The following is a 22,853-nucleotide window of genomic DNA, read 5'->3' as shown; positions in this document are numbered from 1 at the left end:
TATATTAAGAAACCTATGTCATGTCTTAATTCTTAACCTGAGGTAGTTTTGTAGAAAACAGAAAAGTATCTTACATGATTCTGTGATCTCCTTAATTTCTAAAGAAATATTCATCAAAATCAGTATCGGTCACACCTCATGCCATTTATTGTTTACTCTGTAACAAGGATTGTGCTAAGCACTTTTATCTAATACCTGATTTAATCCCAATAATGGTAGGAGATATTAAAACAAGTATTATCACCTTGTTTTACAAAGAAAAAAAACATTTAACTGTTGGGAAAAAACTCTTGGCCTTAGAGATGACCTGGACCAATGTTCACATTTTACATTAAAAAAAAAAAAAAGAGGAAAAGAAGAAAGACAAGATATTTGTGTTATGCAGGCAGCTATCTGGTATAAAAGAATAAAAGGGCATAGAGAAAAATACACCAAAAAAGGGCAAAGTCTTAGGAAAATGTCTAACTTATCTCAGAAGCAGTCAGAATTCAGATTATAGATAACTGCACTTCTAAGTTCACTGAAGTATTATTCACAACAGCCAAAATATGGAGACAAGCTAAGTGTCCATGGATGGATGAATGGATAAAGAGACTATATATACACAGACAATGGGATATTATTCAGCCACAAAAAGAAGTAAATCCTGCCATTTGCAACAACATGGTTAGACCCTGAGAGCATTGTGCTGAGTGAAATAAGTCAGAGAAAAGTGTAAACTCATTTATAAATGCAATCTTAAAAACATGGAACTCATAGAAACAGAGTGTAAGATAGTGGCCTCTAGGCTCTGAGGGGTGGGGGAAATGCGGAAGTGCTGGTCAGAGGGTGCAGACTTCTAGTTATAAGATGAGTAAGTTCTGGGGATCTAAGGTGTGGCACAATGACTATAGTTAATATTGTGTTGTATACTTGACAGCTGCTATGAGAGGAGAGCTTTAACCTGCTTACCATCATAAGAAAATGGTAATTATATAAGGTGAAGGGTCACACAACAATAACCTTATTGTGATATTTCCCAACATGCATGTGGATCAAATCAGCACCTTGTACACCTTAAAGTTACACAATGTTATCTGTCAATTATATCTTAATAAAGCTATTAAAAAAAGAATTTAGATTTTTAGGTCATCAGTAGAAATTAGGCCAGAGAGGGAGGTTTTGGTTAAGTTGCAGAGGAAAAGTAAATAGTTTGTCTTTTTCCTGAAGGCACTGGGAGCTAACAAGTAATAATAATGATGATTATTTTACAAGAGCAGCTACCACTTATTGAATCCTTTAAAATTAAAGCAAGTTTCTTGTCTAAAACTTTACGAGACTCAAATCCATTCCTGTGTCCCAATGTCAGTGCAGCTCTTAACCTACTGATGTAATGTCTCCTGCAAAATACCTTGCAGAGTGTGACATGAATATAACTTCTCATAATAAAGCAGATTCTACCTCTTTGGGAAAAAGAACAGTAAAGAACATATCCTATCCTAACCTTAGGATCTAAGTGGTACCTCTTCTGAACTTGAGAAACCACATATTATCTGCCTCATCAAATAGTGTCTTAGAATCTCTGAAGGCAATCTTACCACCAGTTTACCATAACAGAACTTATCTATCATCTTCTCAATACACCTCCCTTTCAGTTCAGCATCTCTTAATCATCCATACAGTTAAACTTAGAAGAAAACAAAGCTCCAGAATTAACTGTCTAACCTTATCATCCCTATTTTCTTTACTTTTCATTTTGACCCAACTACAAGTGTGAATAAGTAGCAAAAGTGGTCTGCACTTATCCTTTCTATTGGTGCAACAAAAAATATGGGTTTTGGAATCAATCACACAAGATCTGTTTCATCATTTACCACCTGTGAAGCCTAAAACAAGTTACGATTATTTAGCATTTCCATTTACCTTCAGGACAAATACTTCTACTAGAAGCAAGGTGTTTTCTTTGAAATATTCATAGTAAAACTATGAGGAAGTGATTAATGGTGCTTGCTGTGGTAGGATGCCTCAGTGAAATGAAAATTTCCTAGTCTGATGGTCTCCGAAATGGAGATGTTCCACTTAAAGCAGAGATGCCTAACTAAGGCTCACTTTCAATACATCCTTAATGGTCCAGGAAGAGGGTTCACCAACCTTCGAATAAGGAAAGAGTGAAAGTAAAGGGGGGAATTGTTGAGAGCTACCCACAGAAATAAAAGCAGAGGACAAAGTCCAAAGTAGCTTTCATCTAACATCTAAGCAGAGAGTTAGGCTTAATGATGAATGAAAGAAGCCAGACCAAAAGAATGCACACTGCCTCATTCTGTTTCTATGGAATCCAAGAACAGAGAAAAACTAGACTATGATGCTGGAAGTCAGAACAGAGGTTACTTCAGGTGGAGGGGAAAGGATACCATCTGGGAAGAGAGCTGAGGGAGCCTTCTAGGATGCTGAACATGTTCCATATCTTGATCCAGGAAGTGGATTCATGAGTGCATACATGTGTAAAAATACAGGGGGGCTGAGCACTTATTATCTGGGCACTTTAAATGTGTTAATACATAAAAATAAAACAAATTAAGGGGAGTGGGGTCAAATCAGGAAAAGGATCATAAAATTCCTATAAGATTCTATAAACTTTTCCTTTTTTTTTTGGCCATGCCTATAGTATGTGGAAATTCCTGGGTCAGGGATTGAACCCATCCATATTTTTTAATTTTGTTGCCTATGATCTGTTCCTCTGCAATGAGAAGCTATAAGTGCATTACAAAGGAAGTTCAGTGTTTCTTTGAAAGTAGCTAGGAAGGTGAAGGCTGGTAGTCTTTGCTGCCCTCTGTGTCTGGTTAGAAACTGAAAGAAGAGAGCGGACAGTGGTAGCCAAGTGCCTGACACGAGAACAGAAGAAAACAGGCAGATACTTTGGGCCTGACAGGCAATAAGAACTCCCAAGTGTTCGGCCTTCTTATTGGTGTTAGTTAATAATTTACCTACATAGTATAATATAATCCCTGATGTGCTACAAGTACTTGTTAAACTCTATTCTTCCAACAGAGTTTTTAGAAATTTACTTTCTCCCCAATCAGTCTGATTACAAAATCTAACCTTAGGCACAAGAAATATAAACTCTACCGTAAGCATCCTTAACTCCAGACAATACCAAGAGAAAAAAACTGTGTTATGTGAAGCTGTACCCACTCCACTTTATCCACTTTATAGCTTTCATGAGCTCTTAGAACCATGCGCTGTGCTTCTCTGACACATTTATGGAAGATGTTTGTGAACGTCACGAAGAAGGGGTATGCGAAACCAATGAACAACAAAAAAAACCTAGATCAAGCAATCTTTTACAATCCCACCATTCAACAAAAGAAAAACGGTGATGTAATGGTCTAAGACAAAGAAAGAATCATGAGCAAGGCCCTATGACAAACCCTCTAGGTGGAGAGTTCCTTCTCACCTTTATCACGATCATAGAGTAAATCTTCTGTTGAGCAAGGGCTACCATCCTGGGATTCCGGGGGGCAGAAGGGGGAGACACAGGGTGAGTGACTGCTGCAGCTGCTGCTGCGCTCCTGCACAGATGGGGTCTGTGTGTCAATGCTGCGAGTGCTGCTGCTCCGGTAGTGAGCAGGGAGTGGGGCTCTCCGACCATCAGGGATATCCAAAGGCTGGAAGAGCAACAACCATTACACATGTCAGTGACAGTTCACACACTCCATCCATATAGAGAGCACGCGGCGTTTCTTTTGATTTCATATTCCACTAATATAGCCACCATAACTGATTCTTCAGAGAATAAAGATACTGATCTTATATCTTAATTTCTGCCACTTACCATTAGGTCAACACTTCCTTAATACTCAAGGACAAGGGCTTCTGTTACCACTGTATTCCTAATGTCTAGCACTATGTCTGGCACACAGTGGGCATTTAATAAACATCTGCTGAATGAATTAATCAAAATGCTCAAGAAATCACTTTGACTTACTAGTAAGAAAAGTGAAATCTCATACTCACAGTTATGGATTTCTGTTTGTTCATTCTTATTTGAATTTTTTACAAGCGAGGAACAGATTTTGAAACTTACCCAAAATTTCTAATAAAGAGCTTCATTCTATTAGTACTCAGTCGAGGATTTTTTTTTTTTTGTCTTTTTTCTTTTCTAGGGCTGCATCCATGGCATATGGAGGTTCCCAGGCTCGGGGTCCAATTGGAGCTGTAGCCACTGGTCTAGGCCAGAGCCACAGAAACGCCAGATCCAAGCTGCATCTGCAACCTACACCACAGCTCACGGCACCACCAGATCCTTAACCCACTGAGCTAGGCCAGGGATTGAACCTGCAACCTCATGGTTCCTAGTCAGATTCATTAACCACTGAGCCATGACAGGAACTCTCCCTCAGTGGAAGATATTAACATAACTGAGAACAATTCTACAATTTGATATCCAACTGAGTAGGACTACTATGAATTTTGCTTAGTTCTAATGCATTGTTCTGAGTGGCAAAAATAAGAAGGAGAAATGAAACTATAACCATAGAATCATATATTTTGGACCTGAGGAGATGGTAGTCCAATGTCTTTACCAATAAAGGACCTAGAGTTTAGAGCTCCTGGTGACCACAGTCAATTAAATGGCGTCAGAGCTTCTGCTGCAGTGAACTCTTTACCCTGCTTCTGCTATAAGGAGAGATCTTACTCATCTGCATGCTAATGAAATATGGTCAACAAATAAAACTGGATATTAATCATTTAAAATATTTGTTTTTATACAGACAAGACTGCAATGCTGGGAAAAAGAACCAATATATTCTTAGTTCATTTACAACTTATTTTCACTATTTACTGCTCTTACTCCGAGCTTTGTCATTTCAGAGTTTTTAGAAACACAGTCAGAGGGAAAATGAAGTAAGATAAAATTAGGCAAGATTCTAAATGTATCAATTTTTTCTATAATAAACAAGGTAAGTGAAGGCCAAAACCTAAACTAAAAATTTCATTTATCTACACAAAAGCTGGTAAATCAAAACTATATAATCTTCACAACCTGACAATGACTACACTACTGTGAAGGAATATGCGGTTATGGAACATAAGTTAATCATGTCAACATATCCAAGAAGTAAAACTTTTGCAGTTCCCGTTGTGGCTCAGCAGAAATGAACCCAACTAGCATCCATGAGGATTCAGGTTCAATCCCTGGCCTCGCTCAGTGGATTAAGGATCCGGCATTGCCTTGAGCTATGGTGTAGGCCGGCAGCCTCAGCTCTGATTCAACCACTAGCCTGAGAACTTCCATATGCCATAGGTGCAGCCCTAAAAAGCCAAAAAGAAAAAAAGACCAAAAAAAAATGGGTAAAACTTCCAATTCAGGAAAGAAATATTCCCAAAGGAATTTTAATTTACTTGGTCAAATGCTAAGAAAATTATTTTATTATTAAATTTTTTACTTAGCTAAATTTAGATTTTAATAACTCTGCACTAAATCTTAGAATGAACAATTCTAAGAATGAACAAAATTATATGACAGGTTTTCAGAATAACCCATAAAGAAAGTTCATTTCAGAAAATATATGAAGGTTTCATGACAGAAGTCTTTCTTAAAACTTAGTTAATTAAGTCAAATAAAATGTTAATTTAATAGAAGTATCAACTGTGGTAATCAGTAAAAGAATAATTTGTAACTAAAGGAGTTTAAAGAATTTGAGTTATCTTTTATTCATGTCCTATTTGATATAAACACAGTCTTTCCGTATTCTCATTTCCAAATCTATAACTGGATAATATATATCAATTTCCTTAACCAACTTCCATTTTTTTGGGAGGGGGTTCAGAAGAACCAGAATAAAAATAAATAAATTTTGGAAGTTTACATATTTATACAAAATAACAATGGGAAATATAAGCGCTTAGAACATCGATATACTTATGAAGCTACTGGCAGGTTCATTGATGGTAACATTTTGATTTAAAAAAACTCTGAGGGACATTTAATCATAAATCTAAAAATTTCTAAAAAAATTACTACTTTAGTTGTGTGTGTGTGTGTGTGGGGGGGGGTTACTCCAGAGTAATTCTGAAATGGATACTATGAAATTAGAATATGACTTGTTTAAAAGCAGAACTATGCTAGTAAGTTTCACCTTCTAGTACAGTTGTGCCTGTCAGTTCTTAAAGAATCAGCAAATATGTGACTGATTATCTCATCCTCAACTGTCAGACCAATTTTACTTCCTTACATTACTGTTTTTAAATGCTACTTAATGTATCAAGGAAACATTTTAATGGTATAAACAGCTAAGCTAAGAGAAAGTACAATTTCCAAAGGATTCTTTTTTGGCCTAATGAATATAGGATCAAATTTTTTTTTTTTTTTGGTCTTTTTGTCTTTTTTAGGGCTGCATCCATGGCATATGGAGGTTTCCAAGCTAGGGGTCTAATTGGAGCTAAAGCCGCTGGCCTATGCCACAGCCACAGCAACGCCAGATCCGAGCCGCATCTGTGACCCTACATCACAGCTCACAGCAACGCTGGATTCTTAACCCACCAAGCAAGGCCAGGAATTGAACCCGCAGCCTCATGGTTCCTAGTCAGATTTGTTTCTGCTGCACAATGATGAGAACTCCATTATATGAAAATTTAACTCTGGAGAGACTAACGTGGCACAAGCTCTTAGGATGGTAATTTTAGCAATATTCAACAAAATATTAAATGTGCAAATGCTCTGACCCAACAATTTCACTGCCAGGAAACAGTTTGCAAGAGTACACTGTTTCCTAAAGCTCTGCTTGTGATGACAACTGAAAACAATCTAAATGCCCATAATTAGCAGACTTCATGGTCCATTCATACAGTGATTCAATATATATTAGCATACATACACACACATATTTAGAAGGATATACAATAAACTATGATTAATGCTCATATCTGCTAAGCAATATTGAGAGTTGGAAAAAGGATTAATTTTATAAACATAAAACTGAACTGTGTGAATTTTGAGATTAACACACAGTACATCAGTTTTAAAACTGACATGTTATTTGAAGGACTTAGACATACATTTGACATAAATTAAGTCATATTTTATTTCCAAAAAACCATCAGAGAGATAATTAAGCCAAAGGCTAACTGGTGGTTTCTTTTGCTGAGTAATACTTTAAAATGTATTAAATACAGGTTTACTTGCAGGAGTGTCCAAATCTCTTCTCTGGGACAGAGGTAATTTATAAAGTATTTTTGATAAATTCAAGTGAATTAAAGATCTAAATATATGAGAAAGCTAAAACTATAAAATCTGCAGACAAAAACACAAGAATAAATCATTATGAATTCAGATTAGGCAATTGATTCTTAGATATGACCCAAAGGAAAATGAAAAGTAAAAAGACCACCCACAGAACAGGAGATATTTTCAAATCATAAGTCTAATAAGGGACTTTTATCGAGCAAGTAAGAAAAAAGCCTTAAACAGTAAAAAGACGACCTGATTTTGAAATAGACAAAGGATCTATATTTTGAAATAGGCAAAGGATCTAAATAGAAAATTTTCCAAGGAAGGATATACAGATAGTCGACACCACTTCATACCTACTAGAATGGCTATAATCAAAAGAGAGATAATTACAAGTGCTGGTGAAGATGAAGGACTTGGAGGCTTCATATACTGTTGGTGGGGATATAAGACGGTAGAGTGCAGACACTCTGGAAAATTGTCCAGCAGTTTTTCAAAAGGTTAAACAGAGTTACCATACTAGCAATTCCACTTCTAGGTATGTATCCAAAAGAAATGAAAACATCATGTTCATATAACAACTTGTATATAAATTTCACAGCACCATTACTCATAATAGCAAAAAGCAGAAACAATACAAATGTCCACCAATTAATGATTAGATAATAAAATCCATGTGATTATTATTTGGCAATAAAAAGAAATGAAGTACTAATATGTGTCATGCCATAGGTGAAACTTAAAAACATGCTAAGTGAAAGAAGTCTATAACAAAGGCCACATATTGCATGACTGCATTTATATAAAATGTCTGGAACTATCCAATCCATAGAAAGAGAAAGTGGATTAGTGGCTGATGCACTGGAAAAAAATAAGAGACGACTGCTAAAGGGTAGAGTTTCCTTTTAGGGTGATGAAAAAGCTGTAAAGTTGATTGTGGTAATGGTTACACAACTCTGTGAATATGTTAAAAACCACTGACTTGTACACTTTAAGTAGGTAAATCATATGTTCAGTATGTGAATCTTATCTAATAAAGTTTTAACCAAAAACAAAAGACTCTTGAGATAGTTAACAATATTAAAGAAAAAAGGGATTCAAACATCCCATGTGATCTTACCTTGGACACTTCCTCCTTTCCATTATTTTCTTTAATGAATACCTTTTCTAATTCAGGACTTATTCCTTCTACATTGCAGGGCACACGGGAAATAGATGATTTTGGCACTGAGACATTTGACAGTGGCATAGGGACTGATCTTGATCCAGTAGCCTACGAAACAGAAGATAAGGTGGTGTCAAAAGAAAACAAGAACTAAAGAGTTTGGTAAATCTTAAAAAAAGAAACTCAATGAGCAGAGTTATTTTGACATTTAAAATTCAATATAAATTCAGAACACACAGAACAATTTAGGTTTCAAAGTAAGGAAGGTAAAAGGTAAAGAGTCAAAATAATCCTTTATGTAAACGTAAAGGCATAACTGTATAACATATATACTTTAACAAATTTCTTTTAAAATTTTTATTAAAGTATAGTTGTTTTACAATGTTCCTTCAATGTTCCTTCTTCTGTACAGCAAAGGGACCCAGCCACCCATACACGCCCATTTTTTTTCAGGTTCCTAATTACTCAAGAGACTAGATTCAGTTCCCTGTGCTGTACAACAGGACCCCATCACCAATTCATTCTAAATGAAAGAGTCTGCATTTACCAACCCCAAACTTCCCATCCATCTCTTTCTCTCTCTCCTCCCCCCTGGCAACACAAATCTGCCAAGTCCATGATCTGTTTCTGTTTTATAGATAGGTCATTTGTGCCATATTTTAGACTCCACATATAAGTGATATCATATGATATTTGTCTTTCTGTTTCTGACTTCACTTAGTATGAGAGTCTCTCGTTCCATCCATGTTGCAAATGGCATTATTTTGTTCTTTTTTATGGATGAGTAGTATTCCATTGTGTATATATACCACATCTTAATCCCATTCATCTATCAATGGATATTTAGGTTGTTTCCATGTCTTAGTTATTGTGAATAGTGCTGCAGAGAACATACAGGCACATGTGTCTTTTTAAAGGAAATTTTTGTCTGGATATATGCCCAGGAGTGGGATTGCTGGGTCATATGGCAATTGTATATTTAGTTTTCTGAGGTACCTCCATCCTATTCTCCATAGTGGCTGTGCCAATTTACATTCCCACCAACAATGTAAGAAGGTTCCCTTTTCTCCACACCCTCCTCCAGCATTTATTTGTTGACTTGTTAATCATGGCCATTCTGACTGGTTTGAGGCGGTACCTCATTGTAGTTTTGAGTTGCATTTCTCTAATAATTAGAGCTTTTGAGCATTGTTTCATATGCCTGCTGGCCATCTGCATGTCTTTGGAGAAATATCTATTTAGGTTTTCTGCCCATTTTTCTATTGGGTTGTTGAGTTGTATGAGTTATTTTGCATAGTAAACCTTTGTCTGTTGAATCATTTGCAAAGCTTTCCTCCCATTCTGTGGGTTGTCTTTTTGTTTGTTTTAATGGTTTCCTTTGCTGTGCAGAAGTTTTTGAGTTTACTTAGGTCCTACTGGTTTATTTTTTTCTTTATTGTCTTTATTCTAAGAGGTGGATCAAAAAAGATGATGCTATGATTTATGCAAAGAGCGTTTTTCCTATGTTTTCCTCTAGGAGTTTTACAGTATCTGGCTTTACATTTAGGCCTTTAATCGGTTTTGAGTTTATTTTTGTGTATGGTGTTAGACATTTTCTTACATGTGGCTGTCCAGTTTTCCCAGCACCATTTACTGAAGAGACTATCTTTCTTTCACTGTATGTTCTTGCTTCCTTTGTCACAGATTAGTTGACCATAGGTGTTCGAGTTTATTTCTGGGCTTTCTATCCTGTTCCATTGATCTATATTTCTGTTTTTGTGCCAGCACTACACTGTTTTATTGACTGTAGCTTTGTAGTATAGTCTGAAGCCAGGGAGCCTGATTCCTCCAGTTCCATTTTTTTGTTTTCCAATATTGCTTTGGCTGTTTGAGGTCCTTTGTATTTCCACACATATTTAAAAATATTTCGTTTTAATTCTGTAAAGAGTGTCATCGGTAATTTGACAGGAATTGCACTGAATCTGTAGATTGCCTTAGGTAGCATTATCATTTTGACTATATTGATTCTTCTGATCCAAGAGGATGGTGTATTTTTCCATCTGTGTCATTTCTGATTTCTTTCTGCAGTATCTTATAGTTTTCAGAGTATAGGTCTTTTGTCTCTTTAGGTAGGTTTATTCCTAGATATTTTACTATTTTTGATGCAATGGTAAATGGTATGGTTTCCTTAATTTCTCTTTCTGCTCTTTAGTTGTTAGTATATAGAAATGCAATTGACTTCTGTGTATTGATTTTGTATCCTAAAACTTTACCAAACTCACTGATGAGCTCTAACAGCTTAGTTAATGTATATATATATATATATATATACTTTTTCAGTAGAATGGCAGACAGAATCCTCTGCTCTATTTACATTTTTTCCCTTTTCAGTTTCTATTGAAAAAGTATAGTTGAAATCATGTAAGCTGAGTGTATAATGTGATTCTTCAGCTCTGCTGTGTATGTGTGTTTAAAAGATTTGTTCCCTCCACTGTGGACAATTATCTTCTAATATTTTTCATTTCCATTTTATCCACCATTTAAGAAAGCTCTTTCATTTATTAATATGGCAACAATATTGTGTTAAGGTCAGTAACACTCACTTAACAGCTTTAACGTTGTTTTCAAAAGTCTTTTGGAGGAGTTGTCAAAAATTAACCACCTCTCATAGCTGTCCTGTGGGAGATACTACAAAGTATTAGACAAAATTTTTGATGCTTAAGGAACTTAAACAGCAGAAAGGAAATAAGAAAAAGATGAACAAGGTAAAAATAAAAACAGTATGTGATATGATCTCTACTCTGAATGATTAAAGTTGATATGTATTATTCATAATGAAGCAGACAGCTAATCACGGATTAAATATTTCCCACACTCAGTGCTATGCTCCTGCTGTCTGTGAACTGCTGCCTGCCCACTAATGTCCTTAGTCTCATATGAACTTTTTTTCATATTAAAGTTTTAGCTCTTTGTCATACATTTGCTATTTACTTTAGTATGAAATATCTTTCTTTTAGTACTTTTCTGGCTTTTCATATTTAAATATTTAACCCATTATGTTTTATTTTTGCATACATTATGAAGCAGTATTTTTTCCCATATAGTAATCAAACTGCCCCAGCATTTCTTTTTTTTTTAATTATTTATTATTATTTTTTCCCACTGTACAGCAAGGGGGTCAGGTTATCCCAGCATTTCTTATGGATTCTATATTTGATTTCCTTGAATTGTCAGCTGATAATCGCTATATAGAGCTCCACTTTAACTGCTATAGTTTTATAGTACATTTTGGTATCTTGTAGGGAAAGCCTTTTCAAATTTTCTTTTTTATTAATAGGCATTACTTTTCCATATGACCTTTGAAAATAACTTTTCAAGTAATAAAACAATTTTAAGTTTCTACTGGTACTCAATTTGTTCATTAATTTTGGGCAAACTACTCTTTGAAAAATATTGAATCTTCCTATGCATGAATGATTTCCCATTTATGTCTATTTTATATTCATAGCCACAATACAGTGTTATAATTTGCATATTTCTTTTAAGTGTAATTCTAGGCATTTTATATACTAACATGTTATTGCTAAATGTGATATAATAAGAAAAATATACCTGGTTTCTTTTTTTTTTTTTTGGTCTTTTTGTCTTATTGGGGCCACACCCACAGCATGTGAAGGTTCCCAGGCTAGGGGTCTAATTGGAGCTACAGCCGCCGGCCTACACACAGCCACAGCAACGCGGGATCTGAGCTGCCTCTGCAACCTACACCACAGCTCACAGCCACGCCAGATTCTTAACCCACTGAGCGAGGCCAGGGATCGAACCCACAACCTCATGGTTCCTAGTCGGATTCATTTCTGCTGCACACCACGACGGAAACTCCTATGTTTGGTTTCTGCCCCTGGCTCCTGACAAAAAGTTCCCCAAATTCTTTTAATTTCCTCAGGGATAGGAGTGCTAGGAGCATCTTTTGTTCCAGCATTTGGTTTTTGATATAGATCCTGACACAGCTACTAAATCCCTTAAATTTTTCTGGGTGACAGGATGAAGAGTCTTTTTTTCTAACAAGATGACTCTTGATAGGTTCCTGGATAGGTTCAGAATGGGGGCTGGTCACTGGGAAGAAGCCATGATTAGAAGCTTGGAACTTCCAGTCCCACTCACTCGCATCCTCTGGTGAGGGGAGAGGGACTGGTGATTGAGTCAATAATTGATCATGCCTAGGTGATAAGGCCTGCAAAAAATCCCAGGTTGGTGAACACATATCCATATCCACGTGCCAGGAGGGTGGCACACCCCCAACTTCATCTGGGTAGAAGCTCTTACACTTGAGATACTTCAAGACCTTGCCCTGTGTAGCTCCTTCATCTTGCTGTTCATCTGTATGTGTCCTTTATTATAGCCTTTGTAATAAACATGTAAATGTGGTTCCCTGAGATCTTTGAGCTGTTACAGTAAATTACTGAACCTGGAGAAGGGGTTGTGGGAATCTCTTCTTTATAGCCAGGAGATCAGAAGTACACATGACAAGCTGGAACTTTAAACTGGCATCTGAAGTTTTGTGGGGTTGAGTCTTTAATCTGTGGGATTTGTGCTAACTCTGGGTACTTAGTACTATAACTGAAATGTAGGACGCTTGCTTGGTATCTGGAAAGTAAGAAAACTGGTTGGTTGGGGGAAAAATTCTCACCTATTTGGGGTCAGAAATGTTGTTAGAAGAAAGAGTAGTTTACCTTTACTAGTATAGGAGAAAACCAGATTTTTATGTTTATAGTTTATCTAATTATTTCATTAAGTTCTTAGTTTTTTTATTGTGAAAAATTATAATCATAAGCATAATTAAACAGAATACATAATGAACACTCAGGTGCACATCATCTAGCTCCAAAAATTATCAGCATTTTCTAATCTTGTTTCATCTTGATTAAATGATGTTCATCTAAACATCCACTTGATTTTGTTCTTAAAGTATTTTAAAGCACATTCTAGACTTCATAGTTCATCTACAAATATTTCATATACATAGCAAAAGATAATTATTTTTAAACATAACTGCAATGCCAAAAATTTCAATATAAATTGTGAACAACTGTGTAAGTCTTTTTTGTTAAATCAGCAGGCCAGTAGACATACTATAATTCATTGGGCTTTTACAGAAAAAGGTGCTTGAAATAAATGGAGTATGAATAATATATTAATTCCACAAGATTAAGAAGACAAAAGAAGGCATATGCAAATTTTCTCTTGAAATGTCTGAGGCTTGCTTGTGCTATAACTGCATATTTGTTTTACAGTCTGATGAGGAATATAATTGTATACAATAAAATCCTCCAGTTTTAAGTATGTAGTTCACTGAGCTTTGTAAATATATATATAGTCACCAAGTTATCAGTGTAATCACATTTTATTTTTGTATGTTTATTTTTTTGACCACATCCACGGCATGCAGCAGTTCTAGGGCTAGGGAGAGAACCTCCACCACAGCAGTAACAAGAGCCACAGCAGTGACAATGCTGGATCCTTAATCCACAGCCACCACGGAACTCCTGTACAATCACATTTTAGAAACTTTAATCATTCAAAAAATTTCTCTAGGGCTTCTCTATAGTCAATTCCCACCTCTAATATTTTCTGCCTGTATATAGCCTTGTGCTTTGACTTCTTTCATTTGGCATGATATTTCTGAGAGTCAACCAGGCTCTTATAAGTATCAGTAGTTCCTTCCTTTTTACTGCTGAATAATTACACTGTATGGATGTATGAAATGTTGTTTATCCATTCACCAGTTCATTCATTATTCATTGGTTTCCATTTGTTTACTCTTATAAATATTGTTGTCGTGAACACTGATATACAGGTCTCTGTGTGGGCATGTTATTATTTCTCGTGGACAGATACCAAAGAGTGGAATTCCCAGGCTATATGGTCAGTCTATGTTTAAGCTTTTTAGGAAAAAGCCAAACTGGAGTTCCTGCCGTGGCCCAGCGGGTTAAGGATCCAATGCTGTCTCTGCAGTGGCTCAAGTCACTTCTGAGGCACAGGTTTGATCTCTGGCCTAGCACAAATGGGTTAAAGATCTGGTGTTGCTACAGCTGTGGCATAGATTGCAGCTGTGGCTCGCATTCGATCCCTGGCCTGGGAACTTCCATATGCTGTGGTTGCAGCCAAAAAAAACCCAAAACAAACAAACAAAAACCTGCCAAACTATTTTCCAAAGTAGCAACAGCATATCATGTCCCTAGCAGTAATGTGTGGCTGTTCTAGTTACTTCAGTTCTTCATCAACACTTGGTCTTGTTGGTACCTCCATTTTAGCTACCCTAGTGTTAGTTTTAATAGTTGAATTCATTCACTTTGATTTTCCAAATATACAATATCATATGCAAAAAGTGATAACAATTACTCATTTTTTTCTTTCTGCTCTGTGTAAAGCCTCTAAACTAATAGCAAATAATATCAATAATTACAGACATCTATGCTTTAGTTTTTTAACAGAAATACTTCTGGTATTGTGTTGTTAGGATCTCACTACATTTGTAGTTAGTCACATTAGGAAGTATCCTGTATTTAAATAAGTTTTCATCACATATGGATACTGAGTTCTTACGAAGTGTTAGTCAGCACCTACTTTCTGATGCAGTGAACTAAACTAACACATTTCCTAATACTGAACCATCCTTACATTTGTGAAACTAGCTCTAATTAGATTCTTTGCATACACTACTTGGGTTTCTTCTGCTATACTACTATATTTGACTTACTAAAATATACAGTTACAGTAACATTTGGCATTCAATGGCATTTCCCAAATTTTGTTCCACAGAATATGTTAGTACATGTTAATGATGGGGAAAAAAAAACCCTCTAATTCTCAATTTCTTCATAAATAAAATAGGGGTAAAATATATAAAGATATATAGAGATAGATAGATTAAGGTACTATTAGGAAGATTAAATAAGACAATGTCCATAGTTGCTTAGTAAGTGAATGAGCTCGGATTTCAGCCCAGGCCAGTATCAGTCATTCTTGAGACCACTACACTCTGTTATATGTTATTAAAAGATTACACATAGGGCTAAAACAAAAACTTTCATAACAAACAAAAACTACAATTTAATAGAGCTAAGGAATAACATCAATTTTTTAAGCATAAAATGATAGATTCTCTTTACAATGAACCCTTTCAAAGGAATATTGGCAAGAAGTTCAGCCTACCTGAGTGTGATTGATTGCTATATGGTTGCCATGGAGAGGTGACTGACGATCTTTCTCCTTACTGTGCCGGCTACTCTGTTTACTACGTTGTAGCTGCTGCCTCAGTTTGGCAATCTGCTTTGGGGACAGGGGAGGAGAAGTGAGAAGAGGACAAAAGTGAATACCAATCTTTATTTCTTTAATTTGGGATATTAGAGATAAATTTTTATCAAAGACTTCAAGAACAGAAAATATTTCACTACAATGACTTATTCTCCAAGTTGCAATAATTAAAACTATTGAAAATAAGAATAAATCAATGAAAATTCTTCACTTATACAATTTAAATCGTGTTGTTGGTACATATATAGACCAAATACCCAAAATACCCCAGATTATTTCATATTTTACCTCTTTTTACATCTTTCTCTTTAAATACTTTTGGTAAGGTGTTTTAAGTGCTTACTGTTTGGAGTCAAACCCAATCTCTTAAGGGACCACATTAGTTTCTAAGTTCCTCTCATACAAACAAAATTGGTCTGGAGTTCCCATTGTTGCGCAGCTGAAACAAATCCAACTAGGAACCATAAGGTTGCGGGTTCGATCCTTGGCCTCGCTCAGTGGGTTAAGGAACTGGTGTTGCCATGAGCTGTGGTGTAGGTCACAGATGCAGCTCGGATCCTGAGTTGCTGTGGCTGTGGCGTAGGCCTGCAGCTGGTAGCTCCAATCCGACCCCTAGCCTGTGAACATCTGTATGCTGAGGGTGTGGCCCTAAAAAGCACAACAAACAAACAAACAAAAACAAACCCCAAAACCCCCCAAAATCAGTCTGGTGCATCAACAGCTAAACACTTTAAAATTGTAAATCCCATGGTGTAAACCCCATGGCATTTAGCATTGGTAACTTGGTATTCATTTAATACCATACTGTATATTATAATTATACAATGTCTATTTTCCAGCTTTATTGAGATACAAGTGACATGTAACATCGTGTAAGTTTTAGGTGTACAACATGTTGATTTGATATTTTACATATTGCAAAGTGACATCACCAGTAGCATTAATTAATACCTCCATCCCATTACATAATTACCATTTCTTTTTTTTTGATGAGAACATTTGAGATTTACTCTTAGCAACTTTCAAGTATGTAATACAGTATTATTAACTATAATCAAAATGTTGTGCATTAGATCCTGGGAATGTATTGATCTTATAACAAAATGTATACCCTTGATGACTCCCCATTTCCACTACCCTTCAGGCACTAGCAACTACCACTCTACTGTTTCTATGAGTTTGGCTTTTCTTAGATCCCACAAACAAGTGATATCCTACAGTGTTTGTCTTTCACTGACTTATTTCACCTAGTACAATGTCCTCAGGGTTCGCACACATTGTTGTGAATGGTGAGATCTCCTTTTCCTCATAGCTGAATAATATTCCATTGTATATACACACCCATACACACCCACACACCCACCATCTTTATCCATTTATTCATTGACAGACACTTGGCTATAGTCATACAACTTTTAAAAACAAATATAACTTATGCACATGTTCTCCTAAATGAAATGGTAACATTCTCAGGCTTAAAAGAAAAGTCATTTTTTTAAATACGGCTTGGAATTCATTAAACAACTAATATATTTTAGTTGGCATATGATAATCTGCTTAAAGTGTGGTGGACCAAGAGTAAAATATTTCTGAGCATTTTTAAAGGGAATCATTACCAATTTAGGGGAAGTTACTTAGTATTGTTTTCCTTGTAAAAAAGGTGGCATCAATCAAATTGATGATGTTTTCTGTCACCTACTAGGCAAAGTGAAAATACAAAATAAAGTCTGTAAAATATATTGATTTCCTCAAAGAGATATTTTCAAAATGCTTACCTTGAACAACCATGGCACTAAAAAGCAAAATAGACAGTTGCTATTTATATAAATAAAGTCTATAAATGCTCAAGAGAAAAAGTATATAGGATGCTTGGGAAAACTTATTTTTACCTCTGGCAAACAGAAGAGATGCAGCATGGAAGAAAACAAAGCATCTAAAAGAATAATCTACATATCCTTTTTAAAAAGTAAGACCCTTAGATCCCTCTAGTTTTTTAAAATGCTTTGGAGCTTATGGATGTCTCATACAATGTCCTCGAAAAGATACACAAGTAGAATTATATATGTTAATATTTATGCTGCTTGGTCTCTGTTGAAATGATTGTTTTCTTCTAGAGAACATTTATTTTCATGAGAAAAAGAATCAAAATTAATAGGTAATCATTATAAATCAAGAGAATTATACTCTATGATAAAAATAGAATTTCAAATTGTACAGGTTATTTAATTAGGAGTATAAAATTAAATGTTTTCTGAATATTAATGATGTTTTAGTGATGTTTCAAAACTGACAAGGAGTTCCCTGGTGGCCTAGCAGCTAAGGATTTAGCATTGTCACTTCTGTAGCCTGGGTTGGAGCCGTGGCTGGGAGACTTCTGCATGCCGTGGCAAGAAAGAAGGAAAGAAAGAAAGAAAGAAAAAGAAAGAGAGAAAAAGAAAGAATGAATGAACGAACGAACGAACGAACGAACGAACGAACTGGCAAGAGCTTGTAGAGAAGAGCCCATAATGCCTAGACATTAATCAAGGCAATTATTACTTTTTCATTTTAAAAATGATCTTCAAAAATAAACAAAAATAATCTGAAAATCAATACTAATCACTCTCTTTTTAAAGGTCTGGGAGATCTTAAACCAGAAAAATTTTTGTTCTAAACAGCTTTAAAAATTTCCTGAAAACAAAAAGCATACCTAATGGTACATACCTTACTTTGCTTGAAACACCAGCTTAAACTATGCAACCTTAAAGTTTCCTAACAGTACTATTCATCTTTGGATTATAACATGGTTATAGTTTTGTTTATAATTCAGTAGAGATTAGAAGAAAAGGGAATAAATATATATACCAAAAATATATACTCTCTTTATATACTCAAAACATTACAAATCTTTCTGAAGAACCATATAAAATGAAAGAAAGATGTAATAAACCGTTCTTTGCTTCAGAATGCAGGAGGTTCCTGTGTTATTTATACCACACTCAGAAAAGGGACAGATCAATATAACAATTGCAAATATTCTCACCTTCCATAGCTTTTACTTAGAATTTCTCCTCTAAACCTATGGTCATCTGAAGCCTAATCCCAGTACCAGCAGAGAGTAGACACAAAGGTATCTCTAGGAGGAAGGGGCAAAGAGAATTGTAATTTCCACCCTACATATATACATACATACACACACACACTACGCCACTCATAAATAGTTCCAAGCCTCTGTTTAAGACAGCCTCCCTAACCAATCTCATGTTTCAAAGCCTCATACAAAGCTCCTGGGTCCTCACTTCAGTGGGCCTACCCAACCTAGTTACTATGATGAAATCTCACACAACCTTCCTTTATAAAGGGAACACTAAGACTTCTTAAACTAAACTATAGATGAAATCTTACTTGTGTTTCTAAATATTCATTAGCTATGCTGTGGCCTTAAGGAAAAAAATTAAGAATGAACCTTGACGGTATTACACTAAGTGAAATAAGTCAGACAAAGAAGCCAAATACTGTTATGCTCTCATTCTTGCATGGAATCTGAAAAAAGAAAACAACAACAACAACTCATAGAAACAGACCAGACTGCTAGTTGCCAGGGATCTGGCAGGGGACAGAAAAGGGTGAGGGTGGTCAAATGGGTACAAGCTTTCAGTTACAGGATGAGTAAGTTCTGGGGATGTAACATAACAGCATGCGGACTACAGTTAATAACACTCTACCGCATATTTGAAAGTTGCTAAGAGAATATATCTTCCAAGTTCTCAATCCACACAAACACAAATTATAAAAACGTGAGATGATGCATGTGTTAACTAACATTGTGATAATCACCTTGTAATATATGCATATATCAAAACATTATGTTTTACATACCTTAAACTTACATAAAGTTATTTGTCAATTATATCTCAGTAAAACTTAAAGAAAAAAATTAAGAGGGAAGGAGAGAGTAACCTTCTTTAAATATGAAAGTGGTCCTAAACATATCAGCTCCAAAGCTTAAAAAATTTAGAGAATAAGTAACCTGGGGCCACAAAGAAGAAATACTTGTAGAGAGAGGAACTGGCATAAATACAAAGAAATGACTAAAATGCCTGTGGAATTAGATGAAGAAAAATCAGGGACTGGCCCCACCTAAAATCTAAGAACTAGGAACAACATTTTAATTTGGAAACCAGTATTATTTGCTATTTTTGTCCTGTTAGTTTCCCCCACTCTTTAGTTAACATTTAAAAACAAAACTAAACTCTTATCCTCAAAACACTGGTTGAGTACTTTTGCCTCAGCTACTAAAAGGAAGGGAAATAATTCTCAGAATGACCTCTGTTCCAAAGTTGGTGGAATAGATAAGAAATCTTAGACTAAGTAGGAAGGGAAGCAAAATCCTGGGACTGTTGGAAGAGAAGAAAAAAACAGAAAAGTACTTGATTAAAACCAGGAAAATGGCACTTTGCTCCTCACATTTCTATGAATTCTCTTTCATTTTTCAGTAAAAAACACATGCGATAGATACTATTATTGGAGTTCCCGTCGTGGCGCAGTGGTTAATGAATCCAACTAGGAACCATGAGGTTGCGGGTTCGGTCCCTGCCCTTGCTCAGTGGGTTGAGGATCCGGCGTTGCTGTGAGCTGTGGTGTAGGTTGCAGACGCGGCTTGGATCCCGTGTTGCTGTGGCTCTGATGTAGGCTGGTGGCTACAGCTCCAATTAGACCCCTAGCCTGGGGACCTCCATATGCCGCGGAAGCGGCCCAAAGAAATAGCAAAAAGACAAAAAAAAAAAAAAGATACTATTATTATCCCCATTTTATAGATGAGGAAACTGAGGGGGTAGAAAGGTTAGTTTTTGAACAGGGCCCAAGAGTGATTGAAGTGGTGAAACAAGTGAATTTAGGAAGTGGAATTCCAGAGTTTACATTCTTAATCACTATTCCACTTAAAGAATCAAGTTAAAAACTCACAGGGAGGAGTTCCCGTCGTGGCGCAGTGGTTAACGAATCCGACTAGGAACCATGAGGTTGCGGGTTCGGTCCCTGCCCTTGCTCAGTGGGTTGGCGATCCGGCGTTGCTGTGAGCTGTGGTGTAGGTTGCAGACTCGGCTTGGATCCCGCGTTGCTGTGGTTCTGGTGTGGGCCGGTGGCTACAGCTCTGATTGGACCCCTAGCCTGGGAATCTCCATATGCCGCGGGAGTGGCCCAAGACCAAGAAATAGCAAAAAGACCAAAAAAAAAAAAAAAAAAACTCACAGGGAAAAAAATCTTAGAAGTGAAAACAGACATACAAACAGGAATGAAAATTTTGACAAGAGCTAAACTCTTAAGGAAAAAAAAAATCCAAAACAATTACTAAAGATATTAGCCCAACAAATTTTTCTGAAAATAGTTTGAGAAGTTTATCAATCTCAAGCTGTTACTCCCTTTTATATGAAAAAAAGAGAATATGTAACATATTTTTGTGCTTGTGAAGATTAATGTCTCAAGAAAAGATCTGCAGTCTAAAAAACAAATTTTACATATTATATCCCTTGACAGTGTTCAAAGGAATTTAAAATGCAACAGTACCTACTCTGACACTAAAAATAAAAATTTTAAACTTTTTGCTGAATAAAAATATGAACCATCTGTACTGTTTTCCTGTTTTTCTTTAACATTCCAATAGGCAAACCCTAATGAAATAACTGCTATTCATTCAGCCCACGATATCCAAATGCATGTAGGCATATGTACACACAAAAGATGTGTAAGCACATACATATGCATAGGGAGCTCTCATCTGCACTCATATAATCTTTATATGTCCATGGACACAAATGCTGGCCCACGTGCAATCTCCCAAAAACCCTGCCCAGGAACAGAGACAGAAATACATCCACATATAGATTTATTCTCACAGATAGAGCTAGTTTTGGGTCAATTTTTATACATATGAAAGTTTTCAATATAGAAGTGTATCTACCAATAAGGCATAATTTTCAACAAAGGCATGTTGATAACAATACCAGACTAACATTTAAAAAACAATTCACAGGAGTTCCCATTGTGGCTCAGTGGTAGCGAACATGACTAGTAACCATGAGGATGTGGGTTCGACCCCTGGCCTTGCTCACTGGGTTAAGGATCTGGCATTGCTATGAGCTATGGTATAAGTCGCAGACGTGGCTTGGGTCCCACATTGTTGTGGCTGTGGTATAGGCCGGCAACTTCAGCTCTGATTCGATCCATAGCCTGGGAGCTTCCATGTGCCATATGTGCAGCCCTAAAAAAAAGAAAAGTTCACAAACCCCTAGATTCTATGGCTATACCTATTTTACAGATGAGAAAACACTTTCAAAAATAGAGTACCTTTCCTGTCATAAGAGCTAAAAATGGCAAACCCAGTTTTTTAGATTTTAGTTTGTAACCTCTTCCTATTACCTACCACTGCTCCTGAAAGTAATACTAAGATAATGTTCATAATTAACTACCAGTCACTATGTATTGGCTCATAACCTCAACCACTACGCAAAGTAACTTCCTTTCTTAATGTTAGAGATATTGCAAGATGTGAAACTGCAATAAAGATGAACAAAAATTTGATGAAGCAATTAACTGACTACACATTAACTTACTATTTCTTTTTCGTAAGCAATTAATGACCCAAATCTTATTTGCTGGTTACATTTACTTCATGTGTTAAATACATAAAACATTATTAATACAAGTGCTAACCTCTGTGTATGTAACTATCCAGGACCCCAATCCTACCCTGAACTCACCATAAGAAAACTGCTTTCATGAATTTGCTGTAAGTCATATTTATCTATTTTTTTTAAGAATTTTACTAAATATTTATGAAGTCATATATATCTATTCTTTTAAATGTTTAAAAATGGATCCTATTTGATCCAATTTTAAACAAAAATAAAAATATCTTTACCATTCAATTTCTATATTAAAAAACTTACTGCAGTATAGTTGATTTATAATGTTATATTAGCCTTAGGTATATAGCAAAGTAAGTCATATATATAAAGATATCCAATCCTTTTTCCCATATAGGTTATTACAAACTATTGAGTAAGTTGTCCCGAGCTATACAGTAGGTTCGTGTTAATCATCTATTTTATACAGTAGTGTGTATATGTCATTCCCACCCTCCCAAATCTTCTTTCTCCAATGGTTTCACCTATGGTAACTATAAGATTGATTTTGAAATCTGAG

At 35.8% G+C, this 22,853-nt stretch overlaps 1 protein-coding gene across 3 annotated transcripts in view; it reads right to left on the bottom strand.

Moving 5' to 3' along the window:
* Nucleotides 1-22,853, bottom strand: part of GLCCI1 (glucocorticoid induced 1) — a 116,529-nt gene that overhangs the window by 17,740 nt on the left and 75,936 nt on the right. For 2 of the 3 annotated variants that reach the window (XM_047754186.1, XM_047754188.1), the window contains exons 4-6: nt 15,570-15,686; nt 8,331-8,483; nt 3,434-3,644 (exon numbers count right to left, since the gene is read on the bottom strand). In XM_047754186.1, the coding sequence (XP_047610142.1) occupies nt 3,434-3,644; nt 8,331-8,483; nt 15,570-15,686 (481 nt within the window). The remainder of the gene's footprint in view (nt 1-3,433; nt 3,645-8,330; nt 8,484-15,569; nt 15,687-22,853) is intronic. The other variant, XM_047754187.1, reaches the window with a different exon arrangement.

The sequence above is a fragment of the Phacochoerus africanus genome, chromosome 11, assembly GCF_016906955.1.
Source record: "Phacochoerus africanus isolate WHEZ1 chromosome 11, ROS_Pafr_v1, whole genome shotgun sequence".
NCBI classification, from domain to species: domain Eukaryota; kingdom Metazoa; phylum Chordata; class Mammalia; order Artiodactyla; family Suidae; genus Phacochoerus; species Phacochoerus africanus.
The sequence above is the reverse complement of the archived record's forward strand: the minus strand, read 5'-3'. Positions and strand labels throughout refer to the sequence as shown.